This window comes from Armigeres subalbatus, chromosome 3 (genome assembly GCF_024139115.2).
Source record: "Armigeres subalbatus isolate Guangzhou_Male chromosome 3, GZ_Asu_2, whole genome shotgun sequence".
Lineage (NCBI taxonomy): Eukaryota > Metazoa > Arthropoda > Insecta > Diptera > Culicidae > Armigeres > Armigeres subalbatus.
In genome coordinates this window covers 13,730,043-13,757,516 of record NC_085141.1, presented here as the reverse complement: position 1 = coordinate 13,757,516, position 27,474 = coordinate 13,730,043, and the positions used below count along the sequence as shown (strand labels likewise).

The 27,474-nt window shown below is 39.6% G+C and overlaps 1 protein-coding gene across 9 annotated transcripts in view; it reads right to left on the bottom strand.

Annotated features, from left to right (window-relative positions):
• The window catches only part of LOC134223688 (centrosomin), a 119,982-nt gene that overhangs the window by 7,468 nt on the left and 85,040 nt on the right, over positions 1–27,474 (bottom strand). For 8 of the 9 annotated variants that reach the window (XM_062702868.1, XM_062702869.1, XM_062702870.1 and 5 more), the window contains 3 exons: positions 10,532–10,812; positions 6,157–6,675; positions 4,980–5,171 (listed from right to left, as the gene is read on the bottom strand). In XM_062702868.1, the coding sequence (XP_062558852.1) occupies positions 4,980–5,171; positions 6,157–6,675; positions 10,532–10,812 (992 nt within the window). Of the gene's footprint in view, positions 1–4,979; positions 5,172–6,156; positions 6,676–10,531; positions 10,813–10,876; positions 11,116–27,474 lie in introns of those variants that run through there. The other variant, XM_062702876.1, reaches the window with a different exon arrangement.

Genomic DNA, 27,474 nt, shown 5'->3' with positions numbered 1-27,474 from the left:
ATAACTGCCTGGGAGTATTGTTTATCGGCTATGTAGTCTGATGACCAGGTAAAGCGCAATATTAATTCTGATCCGACGTTTCAGTACTTTTATTGGCCCTTTTTCAATGGATTAAAATTGGTTCAGAGTTTCATTCATAAGTGTCCTTAGATTAGTATATTGCTCGAAATAAAAAAATTACTATAAATTTTCAATATTGGGTTTTGCGATTTTTTTCCCTGACCTCAATCAAAATTCCCTGACTTTCCCTGACATTCCAGGTCCAAAATGAAATTCCCTGACTTTCCAGGTTTTTTCAGGTAGTCGACACCCTGTGTATGTGGCATGTAAAACCCGTATGAACCTCATGAGGACCATCGTGAAGAAGCATCGTACTAACAAAAGGAACACCAAACAGATAACAGGCCAAGCCACCATCGACAGTCGATTATTTTATGGTCTCGAGCTAACCTGCTCGGCCTAGCCAGAGCTTACCAAAGTCCTCTCGTCCGTCTTCAACGGCTAAATCCAATGCGGTGTCATCCACTTTAGTCGACGGGTTCACATGGCTATCTGACGAAAAGTTGCCTCATTTGCTGCCGCTTACCGGATCCTAAGAAGCGTGATCGGCACTGGTCTGCCCCCAGTGGCGCGGTTCTACTGGCATGGAGTCAAGAGCAGGCTAAAACCTCAAACACAATGTGAGCGGAACGGCAACGGAAACGGCAAATTTGACAGTTAGCCCATATATTTTCTGTCAAATTTGCCGTTTCCGTTGCCGTTCCGCTCACATTGTGTTTGGGGCTTAATACCTCCAGCCAAGAATAGAATGAATGAATTGACTTTTCCGGTCAACAATTGCATCTCGTTTTATTGTCGCACTTGATTCATTGGCTTATTTAAGGTCAACTTTCCCTAAGAACCCATATTTTTTAAAGCCTCTAAATATTAAAAAAAATCGGAAACAAAACCCGAAAAAGTGCTGCACTTGTGAACTGATCTGAAAAATTCACCCGATGTAAGGCCAATCTTAAAACAGTACTTTTTTGATTATTTGTTTTAAATTTTAAAAATACTTGGAGGCGTAAAGAAATGTGAGTTCTTTGGGAAAGTTGACTTTAAATAAAGCCGAAGAATCGATTGAGCAAATAAAAAAAATTGACGTGAAAGGTCAATCAACTTTTACACGCTTCCGGAACCTTCCGAAAATCAGGCAGTTTTTTCCAGTTGGAATGTAGAGTAGGGTATCCCAAAAAAAAAATCGATGTTCGAAAAGTCAAGGTGCTCAACCCTGTAACGAAAGATATACCTGTCTGGATAATTTTTGAAGAACAAACCGAATTTCTAAAAAAAATCGAAAAATGAGCTTTTTTTTAGGTCAAAAATCAAATATTGGGTCCTTTCACAATTTTTTTCAGAGTCACCCATTCGTTTTATATTTTTTTATTTTTCTGTGGATCTTTGCCCATATTCTCCATGAATTAGTTTTTGGTATTATACGTGTTTACAGTCTGCAGAACTGTTTAAATATCGAAAAAAGCAATTTTTTTTGACTAATTTTCGAAGTTATTTCATCCTCAAACAAATTTTTTTTTTCTCGTTCAGAAAAACTTACATACTAAAAAGAGCTATTTATAGGGAGTATTTTCATAAAATAAGATCCAAGAAATGTTGTTCTGGGGTTGAGATATTGCAATTTTAGTAAATAGTCAAAAAGTGTACAAATTCGGTACTTTTTCTTTACATGTTATAATTTCATCAAGTTGCACCAATAATTTAATTTAAATTAAAAACAATTCAAAAGCAAATAAATGGGAATATTTTCCAGGTAACATAGCTTTTATTTCCGATGGAGTTGGTTACCTGGATTACAGGATTTGGTCGGAGTATATGGATGGAGCCAGTTATAAAATGATATCACATCCAACATCTAAGGGGCCCTCCTTAGCCGTACGGTAAGACGCGAGGCTACAAAGCAAGACCATGCTGAGGGTGGCTGGGTTCGATTCCCGGTGCCGGTCTAGGCAATTTTCGGATTGGAAATTGTCTCGACTTCCCTGGGCATAAAAGTATCATCGTGCTAGCCTCATGATATACGAATGCAAAAATGGTAACCTGGCTTAGAAACCTCGCAGTTAACAACTGTGGAAGTGCTTAATGAACACTAAGCTGCGAGGCGGCTCTGTCCTAGTGTGGGGATGTAATGCCAATAAGAAGAAGAAGAAGAAGAAGAAGAAGCAATATCTCAGCCCCAGAACAACATTTCTTGGATCTTATTTTATGAAAATACTCCCTATAAATAGCTCTTTATAGTATGTAAGTTTTTCTGAACGAAAAAAAAATATTTTTTGTTTAAGGATGCAATAACTTCGAAAATTAGTCAAAAAAATGTGCTTTTTTCGATATTTAAACAGTTCTGCAGACTGTAAACACGTATAATACCAAAAACTAATTCATGGAGAATATGGGCAAAGATCCACAGAAAAATAAAAAAATATAAAACGAATGGGTGACCCTGAAAAAAAATGTGAAAGGACCCAATATTTGATTTTTGACCTAAAAAAAGCTCATTTTTCAAAAATCGATCTGGCGCGACCTCTAAACGATTTTCTAGAAATTCGGTTTGTTCTACAAAAATTATCCAGACAGGTATATCTTTCATTTCAGGGTTGAGCACCATGACTTTTCGAACATCGATTTTTTTTGGGACACCCTAATGTAGAGCCATTGAAGAAGAAGAAGAAGAAGAAGAAGAAGAAGAAGAAGAAGAAGAAGAAGAAGAAGAAGAAGAAGAAGAAGAAGAAGAAGAAGAAGAAGAAGAAGAAGAAGAAGACGCTTCCGGAACCACGAAATTTGATACACGGATGGTTTCGTATCCAGCCGAGGAGTTGATTTTGGAGTATCCGGCCTAAACCTAGGGATGTCGGACGGCATAGCCATGACTCGGCCTCTTCGTGTCAGATTTCCCACAAGACTGCCGAGAAAAGGGTTAACATAAATTTAGTTCGAAATTTATACACTTGGCGACTTCAGTGTACATAAGACCACTAGTTAAGCTAATTCTAACGGAAGCTGAGAGATATGCAAAACTATCGTATGCTATAAAATGGTTTGGTTTGCGAAATATATGATCTTGAAGTTTATTTTATAATTGGCTGACTAAGTAGTCATAGCGGAATTACCCGTTGGATCAGGTATCCGAAATTTACCGAAGGGGCGGTTACCCTCCAATACCTTTTCCGAACTAAATCTATCACATGTTGTACATATGCATAATCAAGTTTCAGACATAGTAATTAATTTCCACACCGGGTGGCTTAATACCCGGCATATAGGCAATTAACTTTGAATGTGCTGAACTCGAGTGGCGATCTCTCTTCGCTTGTGTGGTCGGGGGGGGGGGGGGTATGGGTTATCTCCAAAACCCCGGAATATTCCATTTGCGTGTTCTTCGCATTTGGCGGAAATAAGCTGAAACAGTAGATGACTCTCTGTTTAAGGTCACTCCTGACAGAATCCAAGTTTCAAAGTGCTCGCGTTTTCGGGGGCACACCACTCGATACGGAAGCAACGCACAACGCAGCAAAGCTGAATCAACAAAAATGACAGTTGTCCGCCGCCTCCGTATCGAGTGGTGTGCCCCCGAAAACGCGAGCACTTTGAAACTTGGATTCTGTCAGGAGTGACCTTAAAAACAATTGCTCGGAATAAGGCAAAGCATAAATGGATGTTTCTGGAGAAGCACACACTTTCTCAAACTGATTCGAAAGAGTAAATGACTTTTTTTAAGCATGCGTTTGGTATTCCATTGTAGATTCTATTTCTTAATGCCATTCGGTGTTGACGGTGTAAGTGGAATTAGGCCTGTTTTGTACTTGATTGAAATATGCTACTACAGTATCGATTATAGAAATACTTTCTTCTTTCTTCATTGAAAGAATTGTTAATTAACATTATGAGGAATGGTCACGGGGGTGGGGGGGTTGTCTGGGGAATGTATAAGACATGGCACACTTCAGTGGGCTGGTCACTTTGTGCGAATGTTGGAAGTTAGCAAAAACAATATTGAAAACGTGATGTAATCCGGCGACTGCGTGGAAGGCCATGAACTGGATGCTGCATGCGGAGGAATCGGACCTGGGAACCCTTAGTTTGAATAAGCCTCATGCAAGGCACAATACTAAACCCGATCCCATTTAGAACAGCCAGGGGTGTAATGCCGAATTGATAACGAGACCATAACGTGTGACATATCATGTTTTCTGATATTTCGATGAATGCCAATCTTATGACTGAACTTTATAAACAAGACAAATTCGATTTCGGGAGACACGCAGAAAAAGGACAGACAAGAACCGGAACTAAGGCCTACCGACACCTTTCTTATTGAAATGCATTTCAAGTAAATTGATGAACCTGGAAATTGTGCTAAATTTGCTGTATGTCTTAACGTCGTTACTAAGCATAGTTCCTTTCAAACATATTGACCACCACCGAAACACATATTTTTTCCATCAATCGTGACACCGAATTAATTGTTTAAACTACTCACAGTCATCAGTTATGATCGAATCTGATTTCTCGAAGACATTTCCTTACTCTATCAACTATGCATAAAATGGTGGTGAAAATAAAAGCCATAACAGGTGCAGTTATGCAGCAGTGACAAATGCAGATAAATCCATATCTTCTAAAGAGATCCTATCGCCGACCAAACAAACTTAGCGAAGGTTTTGTTGTCTTTGTAGGAACCTAGCAATGGTAAAAAAGGACGAATTATTCTAATAGTCAGATTTTAAAATGCGTATGCCAAAAAGTGCTTATTTTGTCCATATTACAGGTGATGGTGCCAAATTTTCAAAAAGCTATGAATCGATTCTAATAAAAACTACCTTCTTTACAGGATCAGGGAGTCTCAGCTCAGGGCTCTACCAAACGAAAACCGATTAACAAAAACAAACTCTCTTTTTCGTTGTGGGGGTTGAGAAAAAAAAACTTACCGAGTTTCGTTTGAGCCGCGAATTTTCCTTCTCCAGCTCGGTGATTGTCTTCACCAGCTTCTCCACCATTTTCGCCGTTTTGAACAGCTCGGACGACTTCTCCTTGAGTTTGGTTTCTGTGTCATCCAGTTGGCACAGCTTTTCCGCCAGTTCCGACTTTGCCTGGAACAAATCCTTTTTGAGTCGTAGGACCTGGAATTGGATTTTTGAAAGTTGTTTTTTGTATCAGAAGAAGAACAATAAAAAGCAAGTTTTCACGTCTTATGAGCAGTGCTTTATTAGTACAATAGCATAATAAATTCTGAAGTTTAGTTTCCGATCTTCGTGATATCGGCGATCAAACCCTGAAAGAGCACAAACTTATGAGTATCACTGCTAGCCATGTATCATAATGAAGAACAACCTTGATTCTGTCGAAATAAGCATTTTTGGTAGGTTTACTAGGCTCTGGCCAATCTTTCGAAATAGAAGAAAACGAACGTTCGCCGTACTTTCCAAGACAAGAGATTTCCGGTTCGGAACCCGACTTCTTCCAGAAGGACAACTTGCTACTCTGAGGACTTGACAAACGGCTTGATCCAAGGCAAGATTGAGACTTGCTTAGATGTAATCCCCAGTCATAGGTGGCTGTCCTCTTAGCTGCTGTCGGTGGAACACAGGACGAAGGACAAACCTCCAACCGTAACTTTTGTCTACTGCTGTATTCCATTCCGATTGCCGAGGCGGGCATACTTTTGGGACGTATCCTGCTAGGCACCGAGGAAACTTGCATTCTTAATTGTTCAATTTCAGCCAGCAATTTATTACGTTCTTTTTTAAATTTTGAAGCATATTGATTGTAACCATATTGAGAGGCGCTTTTCATGGCTATAATGTCCTAAACATTGAATATGAATAAAAGTTTAAAGTTTATTCTTAATACAAGTAATTACACTCATCTCCTGAATCAACCTCGTCTGATCATTAATGATTTGAAGTTGCTTGCAGTTGTCATCTTCGAGGCGATAATTTCGCTCATTCAAATTATCATTTAACGCTTTCAAAACTTTAACCTCCAGGTGCAAATGCATGATCCGCTCCTCTTTCACGTTCATGGCATTCTGAAGTAGCTTGCTCATTTGCTAATTTGGATTGATCTTACTGTTAATTCTCTGTTAAACACTAGAAACCAACTTACCTCAGCATCCAAGGTCGATCGATCGTTCTCTTCCAGCTTGTCCTTCATTTCGGCACATTCGTACCGCATTTCACTCAACTGCACCTCCACTGCGTTCATTTTGTGCTCCTTCTCCTCGAGCTGTTTGTTCAAATCACTGATACGTCTGCAGAGCTCTTCGTTCTGGGTCCGACACTGTCGAATGAGGTTTTCCATGTCCAGCACTTGCAGCTTATCGACTACGTTCATCTCGAGATGTTGCTTTTCCAAAATATCGAGCAGGTTGGTATCATTGAGCACACTTCGCGTCGCATTGCTTCCGAGATGTGGCTCCTGGTGTTGATGCTGACGATCAGCCGCTTCCAATTGTTTGATTTCCTGCTGAAGCATTTCTAGCCGGTGCTCCATGTCGGATAGGACTTCCTGGTGATGGTGTTCCGTCTTACGTTGGCTTTCTTCCATCATTTCCATTGCTTTAGCCGCCTGACAGAGAAGATCCTGCTTCTCCTGGAGGTCCTTTCGGAGAGATTCCACTTCCACCTGAAAGATGAGAGATTGCTTTTTTTATATTCTTTGTTGTAATGCGGAAGAAATTAACGCTTTTTAAGCTTCCTAACGTGTTCGGGTCAATATGACTCAAATGGCACTTTCAAATTGGAATAACTTTCTAACGCGAGATGTAAAGGTCTGAAACTTCTTGCCTTTCTTATTTCATGGAAAACCAGAACGTTTACCTACTTTTTACGATGTTCCTAAATGGCTTCAAAAATAAACTCACACTTAAGGTGTTCGGATTATTTTGACCCCAAAATAATAGCAATTGAACCTAACTTCTTACTGCATTGGGGTTTATTTTGGCACAGATATGATTTAAAAACGTTGTAGGTTTGTAATGGAACGAAAAATTGTCTATTGTGAACATTTTTCGGGTGTCCTACGAAAGGCTGACACGTAAGGCTGAATACTTGTAAGATTGAACTCAAAAGGCTGAAATCTCGAAAGGCTGAAAGTATCAGAATCAATCCCAACCATACGAGTTGTTAAACCAACCAAGTTGAGTAATTGTATAGTAAATAATGAATGAAGAATAAAAAATAACGAATAACGAATGAAGAATAAAAAATATAAAGAAAAGAGTAAAGAATAAAGAATGAATAATAAACAGTAAGGTTTAAAAATACAGAATGAACAATGAAAAATAAAAGAAATGAAGAATAAAGAGTAAATGATAGAGAATAAATCATAAAGAAAAATGAAAAAGAGAAAAAAGAATGAAAAAGAGCAAAGAATAAAGAATAAAGTATAGTGAAATAGGGAAAAAAGAATAAAGAAAGAAGGAAAGAGGAAAAAAAGAAGGATAAAGAAATGAAGAAGGAAAAAGGAAGAAGAAAATAGGGGAAAAAGAAGGTAAAAAGAAGAAAGCAGAACGGAAAAAAGAAAGATAGAAAAAGGAAGAAGCAAAAAAGCAAAAATAAAGAAGGAAGAAAAAGAACAAAGAAAAATGAAGGTAGAATAAAACAGAAAAAAAAGTAGAAAGAAGAAACAAGGAAGGGGGAAGATAGAAGGAAGACAGAAGAAGAAAGAAGTAAATAGGTACAAGGAAGGAGGAAAGAAGAAGGAAGAAATATGGAATAAGGACTAAGAAGAAAGAAGATAGAACAAAAAAGGAAGAAAAAAAGAAAGAGGGAACAAGGAAAGGTTGACGAAGGAAGAAGGAAAATAGAAGGAAAAATAAGGGAGAAGAAGGAAAAAGAGAGAGAAGAATAAAAAATAAGGAAGCAATCTTGGCAAGAATGGAAAACCAAATGCAAGAACCAAGAACAATAAAGTTTTGTTCCTTTCTATGCTATCTCTTTTCTTGTGTTGTACAGACAAAAATAAAGAGAATCCTATATAAAAATAGAACGACAACAAGGAGTCACAAGAGGGTTTCGGATCATTTTAATTTGTTTAGTTGTGAATTCTTCCATTAAAATCGATTTCTCACGATTTTTCAGCCTTTTGCTATTTCACTGCTATTTTCACTTTTCCAGGCTTATGAGTTTTCAGCCTAGGCTTATGAGTTTTCAGCGGAAAGTACATAAAGCGGAATACGAAAGGCAGAATGAACGAAAGGCAGAACGATACAAAAGGCTGAAACATTAAAGGCGGAATCACAAAAGACAAAATTGAATTGGGCTGTTGGTTCAAAATGTCCGCCTAAGTTAAAACAGCCCAATGCAATTCTGCCTTTCGTGATTCTCCTTTTATCTATAAGAAAATATCCTTTCGCCTTTGATCGGCCAGTTTCATGCTTTCTTGTTTCTTGTTAGGGAGAGGAGACCTTCCGTAGCCAGGAGGGTGGCACGACGCCATGTTTTTGCAGCCAACATCTCAGTGTAAAATTCATGATAGTATGTGTTTTGTTTACAAACATCACATTTGATTCTCATTGGGATACAGAACTGTCAGTGGGATACGGTCGCGCAATGTTGGCTGCAAAACAAACCTATTGTGTGAGATAGGGATGCCACCGGGCTGTCCGTAGCTCAGCGATAGGGTATATGACTTTCCACGAAGCATATCATGCTGAAGGTGACTGATATCGAATCTCTATACGGTATGAGAAGTTGTTGGGTGGGTAATTTTCTCGCCTTTCCGAGGCATGAAATCGTACACTTAACAACTCTGGAAGTGCTTAATGGATACTAAGCTAAGAGGCTGCTAGTGTTTCGGTTGTGAGATGAGATTCTAATAGATACATATTAGACATTCATACAAAATTACGGAGGGCGTGTTTTCAATTAAGGAGTCATATCCCCTTTTAACTTAGACCAGATGCGAGCCTTCAAAAAATAAAATATGTTCTCCCTTACTTCAAGCAGACGCCTGTGTAAAACTATGAAATGGCAAAATTCTGCTTTTCGATATTTCGCCTTTCGTATTTCCGTCTTAAAATATCTTCCGCCTTTTGTTACTTGTATAAGAACAGGTATCTGGCAACCCCAATCCTACCCACTACGTTTGACAATAGGTCATTGCACGAATCTTTGCTATCTCTTTCCCACTTGATAAAAATTAGAAAACAACAGGACCACTATCTGTCAAATTTGACAAGTACTGGTCCTGTTGTTTTCTAATTTTCAACTGGTGGAAAAGAGATAGACGATATGATGACGTCACCGTGCAATGGAGTATAGCCAACATCTTTGAGTTTCCCATTGTTCTATTGAAATTGGGTTTCCCACTGACAATTCTATTTTGTAAACAAAACACTATTCCGAAGTGATTTTTTCCAAATGGACGTAATTATTTTTCATCATTTTTCAAAAACTTGTGCGAAAGTATAAATGCAAGGTGCTATTTCAACAAGAATATTGATGCCTTTAATATTTTTTTATATTTCAATCGTCACCAAGCGCTCTACCTCGCCAAAATATCACGATATTCAAAAAACATTTTCAATGACAGGTTTCAACAATTATGATTACGCCTTCGTATTGAATTGATCGATGATTTTGATGCTGGCATCAGAAACATGGCCGCTTCGCAGACCCCTGTATGAGAAGGTCTGTCTTTTGTGATTCCGCCTTCCGTATTTCCGTCTTTTGTTAGAGTCCAGCGCATCTACCCGCACGGCCAAGGAAGGCTCGTATTGTATTCTGAGTTAAAAATGAATTAATGGAAGGCTTAAAAAAATGAGCTCGTCTGGTATGCGTTTCATAAATTGATCACTTTTACGAATGTTTCGGATTTTCCGGACGAACAACAGACCGTCGAATAACCAGAAAATGTGATTATTCATGAACATAGACAATGAGAACATTTTATTGGAAACATTATAATTGTAATGGTAATTTATCAGCCTCCTCCCATTTTAGAACATTTTATTGGAAACATTGCTAAAAAAATGCGAGCACGGGAACCAGAATGGACAAACTGCAAAAATCAGTTTGGAATCACATCTGCGGAATCCATACATTTAATTTGACCCCAAAAGATTGAAAATTGGTTCAAAAATATCTTTTGGCAGCGAGTTGAAGTTGGGATCCGCTAATGCATTTGGCGTCACTTTTTCAATGCACTAGAAAGGTTAAAAATGCAATTGTGGCTTAGAGGAGTGTACCGAATCGCAATAGCCTGCCTGGAATAACTGTCAATACCTAGGTTTAAATTCTATATTTCTCATGAAACATGAACTTTATAATAACAAAACACACATCAAATTTAAAGAGGACTACCTATCATTTGAAAGACTTCGACTAAGCATAAGACCTTGGAGAACATCGATCTTTAAATCACTGCAATGCAAACAATGCCTTATTTTTGTCAAACTCATTACCCACGTGTTCATTCGAGCATGCCAAATGAATGCACGCACTGATAATTCCCGTTCTTTCGCTCGTCAAAGACCTACCTTCAAATCGATGTTCTGCTTGAACAAACTCTCCGGCGCAACCGAGCCATCCGGCGGTGTGCCATGGCCGATCCCGGGACCACTGCCAACGACACCTCCGCCGCTCGTGTTACCACCGATGCCGGCATTCTCCTCCAGGAAGTATATTCGCAGCTTGAGATTGAAATTCTCCTTCCGCAGGGCGGACATCTGTTCTTCGTACTCGCGCAGGGAACGGCCCTGACCCGGGCTCGACTGCCCGGCCAGGGCGTTCATCGATGGCGAACGGAAGCCCATGGTATCTGAAATGGGGGAAATGTGAAATGATGTTGTAAGTTATTTTGATCCTAGCTTGGCAATGTAAACCGAAAAAATCCATTCATTCGCTTGTTCTAGTTCAGTAACGGTCCGGTTGAAAGTGTGATTAACCCGTCCTGACCTCGCCACGCTACGCAACGCACGTTAAATATTAACGTGAGTAAGGAAAACCCGTCTCGATGGGAAAATGTGGTGGCGTAGGAGAAAGCGGTTTTTCGGCGTCGTAGTATGCGCTAAAATATTCGAACTCAAAGGAAAGATGTTTCTGCTCCTATATGACAGGCTATGATGGATTCAAAACAAATTGACGGGATTTAAGAGGGTGGCGTGAATATGACAACCTGTGACAGCGGATTTATAGGGAACGAAGCATGCTTGGATCATGTTAGATTGGTCTCGCCGTCTCGCCGGCGAGATTGTTGCAAGCTGTTGCAACATCGTGGACATGCACATTAACTGGGATCACTTTTTACGTGATATATTACTCGTTGATTACGGCATTTGGATTTAATAAAACATTGAGTAGACCCAGAAAGTGATACAGGATTTGCTTAAGCAAACAGTTCGATTACAACGCCCTGTGGGCTGATCTTTTATGCATAATAACGTTCGACGAAAAGGGCGATACATCAAGCCCGCTTTACATAAATCGAAGGCGACTTAAGGTGATTATACAATCAAGCCAAGTGGTGAATTTCAAATTCACCACACGGTTTTTACTCCTATTATCAAAAGTTCAAATTCAGCGCAATAATTTTCGTACAATGCTTAAATTAAAGTCGATTGTTTAGCATAAGTAAGCAAATGATCTACGGATGTTTCATCCCTATGGGCGTATGTGGTTCTCGCAATTCGTGCTCTTGGAAATCACTAGAAAAAGCACGTGGTTTCCATGATGGCCGATTTGTGGCTTTGTTGTATAACCACCTTAAGTCATTAAGGAAAACAACTTAGGCTTTCCTTGATGATTGATTGTTAGCAACGTTGATGGAAACAGTTTTCTGGTAGAGTTGAGTCTTGAAGGATAGTACAGCGACAGGTCTATCTAAAATTCAATTGTTGATTCACATTTCGAATGCAGAGCCTCTACTTTTGAATCAATGATTTGATTCCTTGAAGCCCTTATACACATTTCTTTAAAACTGCCCGTTAAAACTCCCCCCCCCATCCTTGCTTTTCTGTCAACTGCAACTAGCATGGAGTTGATTTTTTTTAGCGAAAAACGTCGTGGTAAAATTTCTTTGTAAGTCAATTTTGGCCACTAAATTCCTTGTTATAGGGTTCAATGACCAACAGTAATATAAACATTTTTTTTTATCAAATTGCTAAATGGCATTAGAAATGCAATGGAATGTAAAAATAGATGATTTTTTACAATTTTGATGAAAAAAAAAAACTGCGAGGGTATCCATTATAGAAATATTATAGAGAACATCCCGAAAAGAAACATGAAACTAAAAGGAGTCAAGTACGAGACACTGAAGACGATCTTACTGTTGAGGTCGAAATACGTATCTGTCAAGGTACAATCAAGTGGTGGAAATAAATGGGATGGTACAAACTCGTCTTATGACACGTGAACTAAAAGGAAGCAATTTCCTATTATGGATCATTCTGGGTCCTTAACAACTGTGCAGAATTTGGGACCGATTGGTTGCTTCCTTGCTTTCCGCATCGCGTTTGTAGTTTGTATGGAAATTAATACCTATGGGAGAACGTATATTTTTGCATTTCTACTACTACAGGTTTCAGTTCGTCGTAAACCAAGTGGCACATTGCTTTAAAGTATAACCCAAAGGATGCCGAAAAACTTTGCTGAAGAAGGCACGTTGCTGGAACGTCTACGAAAAAAGTTATAACGCTTCGAAGATTGAATGTTCAAACCATATGCAAAAAATCGTTCATTCTGCCAGCACTGCCGAACTACGTAGACCAATAATTTAACTGAGTGTTATTTCAAAATAATTGATCTTACAGGGCTTTAGAGCTAATGGGAGCTATCCGGAATCATCTAACAAAGAAAAAAATCCGACAAGAAGGAAGATGGGTTTTGCCCTTCGATAACCATAGGTCGTCCGGTAGTGCTGGCAGAAACATTGATTTCTTGCATATGGTTTGAACAATCAATTTTTGAAACGTAATAACATTTTTTGTAGACCTTCCAGCTATGTACCTTCTTCGGCAAAGTCTTTCGGCATCTTCCAGACTATATGCTAACGTATTGAGTCACGTGATTGATGATAAATTGAAGCCGCTAATAGCAAAAATGTAAAAAAGTACGTTTTCCCATACTAATCTCCATGTAAATTTAAAACGCGATGCGGCATGCGAGGTCGCAGCCAATCGAACCCATATTTTGCACAGTTGATTGGGGTCCCAAAACGATTCAGAAAAACCTTGATCTCACTTGATCAGACAAAGTTAGCGTTTTTCCATACAACTGCGCCCCACTCTAATGGGTATCAAACCTCTTGATATTTCATCAGCAGGCTGATTTTTATTTATTTGGGTCCATAAGACGTGCAGATCTTCAATTGGCCATTCCATGACAGGTTCCTCGAGGGGTCATAGGAAGTCATGAACACTTTTCAAAGGAACATCAACAATATGGGTATCAAACTTCTTGAAATTACTTGTATAGTGTGTTCTTGATGCTTCTGGATTCACCAGACAAGTTGATTCCGGAGTGGCCATTTTGGAACAAGGGGGGTCAAGGTTGGCCAAAAACATTTCTCGTTGGAGCCCCAACAATAAGGGTGTCACATGGTCATTGTCACATATCACAAGTGTTCAAAGATAAACAAATTCTTCAACGACTCCCCCATCCAGCACTACCTTAGCACTAACACCAATAGGTCTACCTTTATCTTTACCCGCAACCATGTACTCTATCTTGGTAGAGTCGATGGTTTAGCCTATCCTCGCCGGCTCCCTTTTCATTAATGCAAAAGCCTCTCACGGTGCTCCCTCTGACCGTTATTAAAAAAAATCTCCATCAAAACTAATACCTGGAGCTGAATTCTGGGGCTCTAATGCATCTCCGGGAAGAATTAGAAAAAAATCGTAGGGCACGTTTTGGAGTTACGCCCTTTCAAAGCCGAAGAAATGCACAGGATTCTGTTTCAGCATCATTTACATTTTCTCAGTTTTGTTTCCATCTTAAATGTATATCGTATATGACTAACCATCTGATTTTTCTCTGGATTATCTAGGAGTTTTAGAACAAGTTGCATGGATTTTGGTCAAAAATTGAGAAGATCCAAAATACGATTGAAACAAAATCGAGTAAAAACAGAATTCTGTGTATAACATTTCGTCAAATACATATTTTTCAACTACCCAGTTGTTGTTAGCGATAAAAATAGTTTTTTTTTGCAACAACCAATAGAATTCTATAAAAAAAAGTGTTGACCACGACGATAAGTAAAATAAGATTAATCTAAGAACATTTAAAAATTAAGACTAGCTTCGTCTTATTTTACATTCAATTTACAGCCAACTAAGTATGATTAACCCTTTTTATTTATGATTAAATTAAACGCACACATGTCCTTTTTTCGCAATAAATTTCAGCTTGCAAGGGTTGGGTTTTATACAACTACGACGTATTTAATGTTCTATATTATGGTTCTACATGTGGCGTTAAAGTTGCAGTGGACGGAAACCGATATAAGCTCATTGTGCCATCCCTGCCCATGGCCGAATGTATTAAAAAATCCCTTTTATATGAAACTTTGTGATATGTGATAAGTGGAGGGCCAAAGGAGGAAGAGCCAACCTTTCTTAGGAGACTACGAACTTATCATTTGCGACATAGAATCCAAGTGGAAGTTTGTGTGAAAAGCAAGAATTGCAAACATGTTGAAAATGCTTCAAAACCTTTAAACAAAACCACAGATGTTATTCACATAGGGAATTTATTCCATTATTAATAACATGCTCTAATGATGCCGCCAATTTCAGATTTAGAGAAATGAACTATTAGAAATGTGCCACATGTTTATATAAAAACAAAATTATGCATAACATGTGAAAAAAGTTATTAACAAATTAGTTCCATGACATCTAAATGACATTTCCCGTCACTGTTCATATACCAATAACTTCCGCGAAATGGATGCTTTCAACGGATCTGTGTAATTTTTTTAATGCTCTCGTGCATGCTAACTGCTGAATAAATTACAAATATGAGAAACAACGCTATTTACACTTCAATTCTCTGTTTTTGATGATATTGATATAGGTACATGTAATGAATTCAAGAAACAGTAACCCAATTGAAGAGTTCACGTGAATCGAAAAGAGGAGGACACACTTCATCAATATTGAATCACTGTCCTTGCCGGGAATGAGAAGTATTTTTTTTCAATTTTTATTAGAACCTGTATCGCGGCCACAGTCATCACGAATATTTCCAGTAGTCCTGGAAACGCCGCTCTCAAGTGTTTCTCGGCCTCGCGTTGTGGACATGGATTTACTTAGGAATAAGCTATTATTCCTATTACCAGATTTATTAACTTAAGGTCACCTGTAATAATGTACTCAAAATCGTTTAGCTGTTCCATATCGACACGGTTCGAATTTTTCAGGCAACTATGGATCCAAAGACAGCACTTGTAGCAGGTTGTCGCCACTAGTCCTAAATGTACGAATTTTAGATTTTGAAATTTTGATTTGATCTGGAATTATTGAAACCAGGGAGAGTGTTATTTTGATAACCTCGCTCCGTTATCGATACCAATTTTAATAAACAACACATTTTCGTCGAGGATACGCCTACTGTTTTTAATACAATGAATAAAAGCTGGTACATCATTATAGTATACAACTGGTATATCAGCATACTACTTTTATTGCTGACAACTCATTGGAAGTTGAGAAAAATGCATTTGACGAGATATTATATTGATTTTCTTCGATATCATGCAGTTACGTCTTAAAAAGGGCGTAACTCCAAAACGGGCCCAACGATTTTTTTTCAAATTTCGTCCAGAGATGCAGTATAGTCCCAGAATTCAGCTCCAGGTATAAGTTTTGATGTAGATTTTTTTTTTGTTAATAACGGTCAGGGTAGCACCGTGCCTCCACTACTGCCCTGCGATCGTTACCAATGTAGTCAATGTCGTCCGCAAATATCAGGAGCATATGCGACCACGTGATTATAATGCCATTCTTCTGCACGCCAGATCTCCTTTATTTCGAGCCATCAAGTGTTGTACGTATCATCGTAATCAGCTTCACCGGAGAACCATGTTCAGACATTATCTGCCACAACTAATTTCTTTTCACTCAACCGTACGCTGCTTTGAAATCAATAAACTGGTGGTTATGGTCTGCAAGTTGTACTCCCGAAGTAATAAAGGATCATCTTCAGGCTAAACATCTAATCCGTCGTTGATCGGCCTTCACGGCCACACAGTTAGATTTTGAAACTGGAACGATGAAACTGATTAGACTAGGCAGTTTATTCATCTACTGAGGGAGGGCATCTGGTTACACTTTTTTTTCACACAGATTATCAGTGGATTCAGATTGCTATAAAAAAAATCAAAAATTGAACGCTTTTCCGGATGTTCCGGAACTTCCGAAAGTCCACATGGTGGCTACCCGGAATCAATTAGTGGTCCTTGCATTGATTTTGCGCTCACAATATTTAAATAAAAAGATTAATGAAGATAATATTATAAGACGAATATTCGGAATACGTCTCTTCTCCTTCTTTTTTTACTTTTTTACAAAAAATGGTTCACAATTACGCAACTGTTGAAAACTAAATGTAAGAAATGATGATTGCTTCATGAATTCCGGTATTTCAGGAGGACTTCTTGGTGGCCACTCGGGATCAATGAATGATATTCGCAATCTCACGCTTAGAATCATAGAGGCGTAACTGTATTGAACGATTTATCTTCGACGATGTTTTCTATATTGCCCATGATCGCATATTTTTAACATTTGCATTTTTATCGGTTATGAGATAAGCTCACGAATCATCTCCAAATTGATAGTTCTTCCAGCTGACCAGGTGAAATAATAAAATTTGTTCCAAAAAACTCGAAAAAACTACCAATTTGTTTTGTAACATTAAGCAATGCGACCGCATAATCGTAACACTAGAAAACTTTATTGCCAGTAAGCCATGTGCTGTACACAAAAAAAAAATCGGAATTAGTTCGCATTCAAATATCAAGTAATGGAAATGTTTCTACCGAAGATTCCAACTGAATAAAGTGTTTGTGCGTTTTTTGGGAATCATTGTGATTCATCGTGATTTGCATACTTGTACGTACATATCATAATCTTCATCGTTCCGTTTCTCCCTCACCTACATTTGTCGATTGTTACAAATATGCGATCATAGGCAGTATTACAAACGATTTTCGAATGTTCTAAAGGCCACCTAGGATCGAAGAGTAGTGCATGTATTGGTTTTGATGTGACAATGTTAAAACAAACGGTCTATGAAAAGTCACATCTGTCTATCATATCTCCGATAGTCCGGAATCTTATGGTTGGTCTCCTGCTGGTCACCCAGCGTCAATGAGTGGTCCTTGCATTGATTTTGTACTCACATTGCTAGAAAAATTGACTCCTCAGGGAGCCTATTCCGGAATTGGCAATCCAGGGTGAACTTGTTTGATGAACCCAAATAGATCAGAAATAAACACTTGAGACAATTTCAAGAAGATTGACACCCATATTGTTGGGGTTCCAATGAGGAATGTTTTTCGCCAACCCCGGCTCCCGAAGAACCTGTTCCAGAATGGCCACTCTGGAGTCAACTTGTCTAGTGAGTGATCCTTGGACATGAAGGACATGCGCAAGAGTTAATTTCATGAAGTTTGATACCCATATTGATGATGTTCCATTGACCCATCGAGGAACCTGTTCTGGAATGGCCAATCGAAAGTCTGCACTCCTGATGGACCCAAATCAATAAAAATCAATCTACTTATGGAATTACAAGAAGTTTAATACCCATATTGCTGTTTTGCTACCGAAATCCACGATCAGTATAATTTATGCAGGACATATTCCTGGAAATCTGGATTTTCCAGGAATCGAATTGACCGGTTCATCCTGATAACATCTTGATAGAAGAGAAAATTATGAATCGAATAAGCCCAAAATTGTTGAAATCGGTTGTAAATTTCCAGAGATATAAGCATTTTTGTTTCGTAAGTACCCTGGTACCCTGCCGGCCTGTTAAGGATGTTTTTTTGCCGGCCACACAACTTTTAAGAATGGTTTTAGAGACTCCCCTAGGAATTTCTTCCAAAGTTTTAGAACAATATTCTAGGAAATTCCTGAGGAGTTTCTGAACAAATTCCTCAAAAAGTTTTTAGAGGAACTCCTGAAGGAATTTCCAACATTCTTAAGTTTCTCCAGGAGTTCCTTTGGACATTCCTTCAAGATTTCCAGAAGTAATATAATAATAATCAGAAGTAAATCTGACAATCTAGACTAACTACAGAATTCACCTCATAAATTATCTCGGAATTCAGAACTTGCTCCTGGAGTTTCTTCGGAAATTCTTTAACTTCTTTAACACTATGGAAATAACTTTAACTTTATCGAGGCTTATTTGGCGGCTTTAAATGTTGCTCTGAATGCAGTGGATTTTGATATGTTCGAAATAACGCCAGCGATGGTTTTGAATGCTGTTAAAAGGATGAAGAATTCTTTTTCACCTGGGCCTGATGGCGTTCCTGCTGTCGTATTCCGTCGATGTGCTAATGCATTAACAACTGAGCCTCTAGTCTTCATTTTCAATCGAACGGAGCGCATTTCCCAACTGCTGGAAACTGTCTCACATGTTTCCTGTATTTAAATCTGGTGACCGTAAGGACGTTAAAAATTATCGTGGTATTACCAGCTTGCCTGTTGCTTCTAAGGTTTTTGAGATCATTGTTAGCGATCATGTCCTTCATGCTGCAAAAAACCATATTTCGACGGATCAACACGGCTTTTTTCCGGTAGGTCGGTGACCACTAATTTACTGGAGTTCACTACCACTTGCTTGACAGCCATGGAAGAAAATCGCAAGTGGATGTGATTTACACGGACCTCAAGGCGGCGTTTGACAAAATTGACCACAAGATACTGCTTCGTAAATTCTTTCGTCTGGGATATTCCAAAAAGACTGGTGTCGTGATTTTAGACACGGATCATACGTCTTCTCGCCATTTATCAGCACTTGTGGCGTCCTGCAAGGTAGCAATTTGGGCCCGTTATTATCCCTCATCTTTTTCAACGACGTTGCCACTTCACTTGGGTTTAAGTGCAAGTTAATTCACGCCGATGATCTCAAGATCTATGTTATTGTTCGCAGTATTGATGACTGTATTACACTTCAATCGCTGCTTAACCAACTGGTGTGCCGTGAATAAGCTAATTATCAGCATTACAAAATGTCACGTGACGACTTTCCATCGTTCCACAGATCCGATCATGTGTAACTACCTCATCATCAATACTGTGCTGAGCAGAGTGGACCAGGTGACGGATCTTGGTGTTGTTTTGGACCCCAAGCTCTCCTTCAATGCACGTAATGTCACAATGATTTCTAAAGCAAACCGACAGCTTGGATTCACTCAAGAATATCTTAAGAATATCCAAGGATTTCACGGATCCACACTGTTTTAAGACACTTTATTGTGCTCTCGTGCGACCAATTCTGGAAACGAATTCTGTTGTTTGGGCGCCGAACGACGTAACGTGGGAACTTACAAATTGGGCAGGTCTAGAAAATGTTCTTACGGATAGCCCTCAAACATCTACCGTGGCGTGATTCCGCAAACCTTCCAGCGTATATCGACAGATGTCAACTACTTGGCCTCGAAACCCTTGATCGGAGGCGTAAGGTGCAGCAAGCTACATTTGTTGTCAAATTGCTCAACGCTGACATCAATTCTAGACCATCATTTGAAAAGGGCGTAACAGCCAAAATGTATTCCTTCTGATTCTTCGTCCACATATTATAATTTTTGGCTGTTGTGCTTTTTTAAAATGTTGATCTAGAATTGCCCCTGTCTTTTGTCGCAGCTTAACTTTAGGACTTCAGGAAGAATGCTAAAACAGCGATCTCTGTTGCAACCGAACTTTCATCGCACTCTTTATGGATTGAACCAGCCAATTTGTGCAATGATCCGCATGTTTACTTCCGTTGAACATATGTTTGACTTTGGTATGTCGGCATCTCAATTCGCTTACAGAATAAGAAAATTGAATATTATGTAATCTTGGCATATTCATTAAGACTATTTCTGTCAGATGAACTAAATAAAAATAAATAAATAAATAAAATGACAATCATGTTTGTTTTAGGTGTAAATATCTAATGACCACTAGAGCAACCCGTCGCTCACTTTTAGTTTTCTTGAAACACCAGGAAATGTATCTAAAATAAGAAAAAAATATTTATCTGAACCGCCAACAGTGCAATTGATACGATGAAATTGATAGCCTTTGAAAATGGTTTTAAAATCAACAAGTCCCAAGTGGCTATGTTTTAGTGCCAATATAAAGTCTTAAATACCAGCAAAAGATGTTCCGGACAGCGACGACAGAGACAATGTTTATCTTGTAACTAAAATATCTTTTGTCGATACATCCCTTACTAGATATTCTCTAAGTCGAAGGAATTTTCCAATGCATTTTCCCCTCGCCAACTCGATATGGTCAGAAACGGTTCACATGCAAGATACACACGGGCTATTTGGCCAAATTCCGTTTGGCCGAATAATTGAAAATAAACTTAGATTGTGAGTAGTCTAAATTGTGTAATGAGAAGTGAGAAATTGGAGTGAGAAATTTAAGTTAAGAGCAACTTTCGGACCTAAAGCACTAAGCGCTCACTTTTCTTCGATTTGTCATTTCATTTTCGCCATGATCAACGTCATCATGACGGATACAGTAAGATTCAGATATTGATTTTCTTAATTCTAGCTACATAAATTAAAGTTAGCCAAATTGAGCTCGAAAAGAGACTTTTCAGTGACTTGCCCGAAAAAAAGTGACCAAGTCACTGAAAAGTGACCCGCGACCAGGTCTGTATTATATGGTGCGTAAGAAAACGACGGACCCCCCTCTCATCGCAAGTGCGCAAGTAATATGTGTATGGCCCCAGGAACTCTTGGAACAATCTCAGGAAGAAGGCCTGGAAGAACTTCCGGATTTAATTTAAATCAACGCACAGGTCTAGTATGGTGGGACTTCCAGTGCGGAAGTTTCTCTACCACTCTGCTTATAATAGATCGTTGTTTGAATTTCAGCAGTAACGAAGTTATAGCGCTATCAGCACTAGTTGTGCTGCTAGGGCAAACTTAAACTAAATGATTTCATTCATTCAATATAAGTTACTGCATCTAACGTTTTCTTTGACTGCGTTATTTAACAACACATTTAAAAATTTAGCCTCTGAAATGAGGTATTGACTAACTATTGAATGATCGAATCAACATTACTAAATGATCGAAAACATCCTTGCCAATAAATCTTTATCAAACATACAACCGACGTAGAACAAGCTATAAACATTCCGTGCCGATAGTTCGAACGAGCCAGACGTGTGTGCTGTGTCTCATCGCGGATTGTGTTCGGTAGTGCGAGTCTATTGTGTGGTGCCTACCTACGGATCCAAGGCGATCGCTGTCGGCGAGTGAAGTAGCTGCTTCTGGCGACGCCAGTGAAGCAGGCTATTGTTACTGCTGCTACCTACAGCAGCAGGGGCAGATAAGTAGAAACGTTTTTATTGTTCTCCCATCTGCTTGATTCGGAGTGGGACTGATAGAATAAATAAAATTAGTTTAAAAAAAAAAAAAATTCTGATTGGCTATTAGTCTTAAGTTAACATAAGCAAAATCATCCTTCCACCTTGCGGGGTGAGAATGGAGACAGAGACTGTGGAAGGCAATGGGCCTCCAAAAGATGCAGGGCGCACACGATTGTACCATGCGGCTTCGCCTGGGCCTTGGGTTGTTTACTTTCGGCAGAAAGTGAAGAGCCTAGATTTTCTGGGCATAAAACGAGATTTGACGCGTCGTTTTACGAAGCTTGAATTCAGCCAAATCAACAGGAACAAACTACGCATCACCGCACCTACATACCAGGTGGCGAATGAAATTGCTGGCGACAGGGCGTACAATGTTGAATATTTAGTTTATGTGCCCTCGCGGGAGGTCGAGATAGAAGGCGTAATCAACGCAGCGAGCTTGACTTGCAAGGATGTGCTTGCAGGAAAAGGTCGCCTAAAGAACGCCCTGCAATCTACCGTGGATATTCTGGACTGCAAGGAATTGCATTCAGCAGCCACGGTAGATGGCAAAAGGTTTATTCCAAGTCGGGCTCGCTTCGGGTGACATTCGCCGGTTCGATGCTTCCAAAGTATGTAGATATAGAAAATATGTTGTTTCCGGTGCGTCTTTTTGTGCCAAGGGTATTTAATTGTACCAACTGCAAACAACTTGGTCACACTGCCGAGTTTTGTGACAACAAACCACGTTGTGGCAAATGCTCAGAAAGACATCGGGAGGAGTTCTGCCAGCAACAAGCAACAAAATGTGCTTATTGTGGTTTGAGTCCTCCCCATGGTTTGCAGGAATGCCCGGTGTACAAAAAGCGCACCCAAAAAGTGAAGCGCTCGTTGGTACAGCGCTCCAAGCAGTCGTATGCGGAAATGGTTAAGTCGCAAGACACATCCGCCACAGCCACTGCATCGACTGCTATTTCAGCCACCGTTCGTGTGAGTGATTATTATGATTCCATATCCATTGATGAATTGGACTCTGACGTAGCCGATATGGATGATCCTGCGGAGGTACACGTGCCCGAAAAGAGGAAGCAACCGTCTTCCCCGGGATCGCGCCGCAAGAGAACAAAAATCATCCATAAAAGCTTGGCAAAATCTGAAGGTAATGGGGGTTTATTTAAAATCCCGAAGCAACCTGTCCCTACTGCTTCTTTTGATCCTAGTTGCAGTAAGGCATTCCCGCCATTGCTAAACTCCGATGTCTCGAAGAAACATCCGGCTAGGCGAATCAACGAAAGAAAAACAAATTCGCACTTCTAGAAAAGTATTCCGTCCAAGCGAGGATTGATCTCCTTTAAGGACCTTGTGGACCGTTTTTAAACTTGTTCAATATTCCGAATTCATTGAGGCCAATCATTGACCTCTTTATTCCAACAGTTGAAAGTTATCTGAAGCAATTGACTGTTTCATGGCCCTTCTTGCAGAAATTGTATCTTTCGATGGATAATACGGCCAACACCGAAGATACAATCACTGTGCTGCAGTGGAACTGTCACAGTCTGAAAAATAAATTAGACGTGTTCATTTGCGATTGCGATATATTTGCACTCTGTGAAACATGGCTTTCTTCTGAAGATGAAATCAACTTCCACGATTTTAACATTATTCGCCAAGATCGGGATGATCATTATGGTGGCGTTCTTTTGGGGATCAAAAAATGCTACTCCTTCTACAGAATTCCCATTCAGACTGTTCCCGGCTTAGAAATCGTCGCATGCCAAGTAAATGTGAAGAATAAAGATCTTTGCATAGCTTCAGTGTACATTCCTCCAAATGCCTCTATTAATCGTCGACATTTTTGGAGCGCAGTCTCCCTCCTATCATCTCCAGTATTGATATTGGGTGATATGAACGCACATGGTATTGGATGGGGCGAAACGTATGACGATTATAGAGCGCCTATTTTCTATGATTTGTGTGACGATTTCAATTTGAATATTTTGAACACTGGTGAAGTAACTCGAATAGGACCAAATGGTCAACAAAGCCGTATTGATCTGTCTTTATGTTCAAATTCACTATCATTAGATTGCACGTGGAAGGTAATTCAAGATCCCCATGGTAGTGATCATATGCCGATAGTTACCACAATTAAAAGTAGCTATCAACAATCTGAGCCAGTTAATGTTCCTTTCGACCTCACGAAAACATTGACTGGCCAAAATTTGCATCGGCGGTAAACATTGGTATTGAATCAACTGATACTCTTCCACCTTTGGATGAATATCGATTCCTTACTGAGTTGATTCAAAAAGCGCACTAGAAGCTCAGAAACGACGCGTTCCAAGTACATCTATCATAAGAAGACCAGCCACTCCTGGATGGGATGATGAATGTACTAAGTTGTATTCTGAGAAATCTGATGCCTTCAAGGCCTTCCGTAAACACGGAAGGTCCGAGCTTTGAAGAGTATTTGAGGCTCGAAAGAAAGCTCAAAATCTTCTCAAGGCAAAAAACGTAGCTACTGGCGACGTTTTGTCGAGGGACTATCGCGAGAAACCTCAATGACAACACTTTGGAAAACGGCCCGCAACATGCGGAACCGCATTTCCACCAACGAGAGTGAAGAATACTCCAATCGATGGATATTCAACTTCGCAAAAAGGTCTGTCCAGATTCCGTACCAGCAGAACCGCTATCTCGAGAATCAATCACTGATCCCGGTTCTTTGGGTGGACCATTCTCAATGCTGGAACTTTCTATGTCTCTTCTTTCATCGAATAACTCTGCTCCGGGATGCGATAACATTTAATTAAATCTTCTAAAAAATCTCCCAGATATCGCAAAAGAGATTACTTGACCTGTACAACTGTTTCATGGAGTACAACATTGTGCCACCTGAATGGCGACAGGTGAAAGTAATAGCTATTCAAAAGCCTGGAAAACCAGCGTCTAATCACAATTCATACCGACCGATTGCCATGCTATCATGCATGAGAAAATTATTGGAGAAAATGATCCTTTCAAGAGTCGACCATTGGGTCGAAGAAAATGCATTGCTTTCAAATACTCAGTTTGGATTTAGAAAAGGGAAAGGAACAAACGATTGTCTAGCGTTGCTTTCTTCAGATATACAACTGGCCTTTGCGCACAAAGAGCAATTGGCTTCAGTATTCTTGGACATTAAGGGCGCTTTTGATTCAGTTTCCATAGAAGTACTGTCAGATAATCTGCACAGTAGTGGATTACCCGTTATTTTGAATAATTTCTTGTACAATTTGTTGTCAGAAAAACAAATGAACTTCACACTCGGCACTCTGACAACTTCCAGAAATAGCTACATGGGCCTTCCCCAAGGTTCGTGTTTAAGTCCCTTGCTTTATAATTTCTATGTTAAAGATATTGACAATTGTTTGGAAGGACAATGCACGCTCAGACAACTTGCAGATGATGCCGTGGTCTCTCTAAGAGGTCCAAGTGCAGCTGTCTTGCAAGGACCATTGCAAAGTACCCTAGATAATCTGACTGTTTGGGCCAGACATTTAGGGATCGAGTTTTCACCGCAAAAAACTCAATTGGTTGTGTTTACTAAGAAGCGGTATCCTGCTCAACTGAAACTCAAGCTGTTGAATGATGACATCAACCAATCTTTATCTTCTAAATACCTTGGGGTCGTGTTTGATTCCAAATGTACCTGGAAACTCCACATTGAGTATTTGATACAAAAATGCCGGAAAAGGATCCATTTTCTACGTTCTATCTCCGGAACATGGTGGGGTGCTCACCCGGAAGACCTCATCAAACTCTATAGAACGACTATTCTCTCTGTTTTAGAGTATGGCTCTTTCTGCTTCCTCTCAGCAGCTGATTGCCACCTGATCAAATTGGAACGAATTCAGTATCGTTGTTTGCGTATTGCCCTTGGCTGTATGCATTCAACGCATAACATGAGTCTGGAGGTGCTTGCTGGAGTCACTCCTTTAAAGCACCGTTACTGGGAGCTCTCACTTAGAATACTCATCAAATGTGGAACAAGTAACACACTTGTTCTAGATAACTTCGATAATATGCTTGAACTAACTTGTCGTTCAAGATTCCTGAGAGTTTATCTCAACTACATATCGTCAGATCTTTGTCTTCCGTGTTATAATCCCCTCGAGTTCACTTCACCAACGACAGTTCCTCAATTGTATACGATCTGTCCATGAAACATGCTATTCAAGGAATACCAGATCATCTTCGACAAATATCTATTCCTCCCCTTTTTTTCAGAAAAATATGAACATGTCAATTGCAACAACAGATATTTCACTGATGGTTCTCGCATTAACGGATCCACTGGCTTCGGTGTTTTCAATGTAACTTCAACCACCTTCCGAAAACTTCAGGAACCGTGTTCGGTTTATGTTGCTGAGCTGGCAGCAATTAACTTCGCTTTGGGGATAATTTCCAATCAGCCCGTAGACCATTATTTCATCTTCTCGGATAGTCTTAGTTCTATCGAGGCACTCCGGTCGATGAAACCTGTTAAGCACGCATCTTACTTTCTTACAAACATAAGAGAGCAGATGCGTGTTTTGGTCGAAAGATCATTCAAGATTACCTTTGTTTGGGTCCCTTCTCACTGCTCAATCTACGGCAATGAGAAGGCAGACTCGCTGGCAAAGGTGGGCGCACAGGAAGGTGAGGTTTATGATAGACAATACTCGAGCAACGAGTTTTTCCCATTAGTCCGTCAGAGTACTCTTCAAAGTTGGCAAAGAAATTGGACACACAACGAACTTGGACGGTGGCTATTTTCTATAGTTCCAAAAGTTTCTGGGCGAGCGTGGTTCAGAGGTGAGGACTTAAGTCGAGGCTTCATTCGCGTGATGTCGAGACTTATGTCCAATCACTATTCACTAAACGCACATCTGTACAGAATAAACCTTGTCGATAGCAACTTATGTAGGTGTGGAGCCGGTTATGATGACATCGATCACGTAGTTTGGTCCTGCTCGGAAAATGACGCCTCCAGAGAGCAATTATTGGATACCCTTGTGGCCCGAGGTAAACAACCCTTCAGGGAAGTTCGAGGTGTTTTGGGAGATCGTGATGTTGTCTATATGCAGGCCATTTATAGTTTTCTTTGTGCTTCCGACATCAAAATTTAATATTTTGTTTTTTTTTTCTTCTTCAAAGTTTTTTTTGTTTAGTCTCTGCCTTTTTGTTCCGTAGAGCTCCATAGCTCTTGCCATCCGGAAGATGCTCCCAGTCGAACCATTCCTCGAGCATGACGACACGCCACATCGTCACTGACGCCAAATGCCCGGATGAGAAGCTGAAATTTCCTTATCCCAAATCCTAAGCCCCGTCCATCCCTAAACATTGTAAACTAACCTCGAGTCACCACGAGTACGCTGGCTCCTTCCCCTCTCTTATTAACTGTATAATAAAATGATATTGATTGTATATATCACAAAGAACCATGGCTCCGTAAAGTGTTATACACGCCTGAGCCTACCAAATAAACGAACTTGGAAAAAAAAAAAAAAAACAAGCCATAAAGCCATCCGAATATTATAACAAATAAATCATCAAGAAAACCAACGTCACCCCAAAAAATGCTTATTGTGATAGAACCTCCATTAGTTATTCCATCAGCATTAGTTCAAAGATTAAGATATTATGAAAAAAAAAAATGAAGGCGAAGTATAAAAATATGGCAAAATATGGGAGAGGAATGATTCTACTGAATATTGCGAGCAAGATGAATACACCACTAGGTGTTCCAATCTCCCAAATTCACGATTCAGCCATCTTGGATTTTAGTATGGGGGAGCCAGCCGGTTTGTTTTCGTTTTGCACTGAAAATGAATTTTTCACCCTTGCCTTCTTCTCTTCCACAAACTTGGCA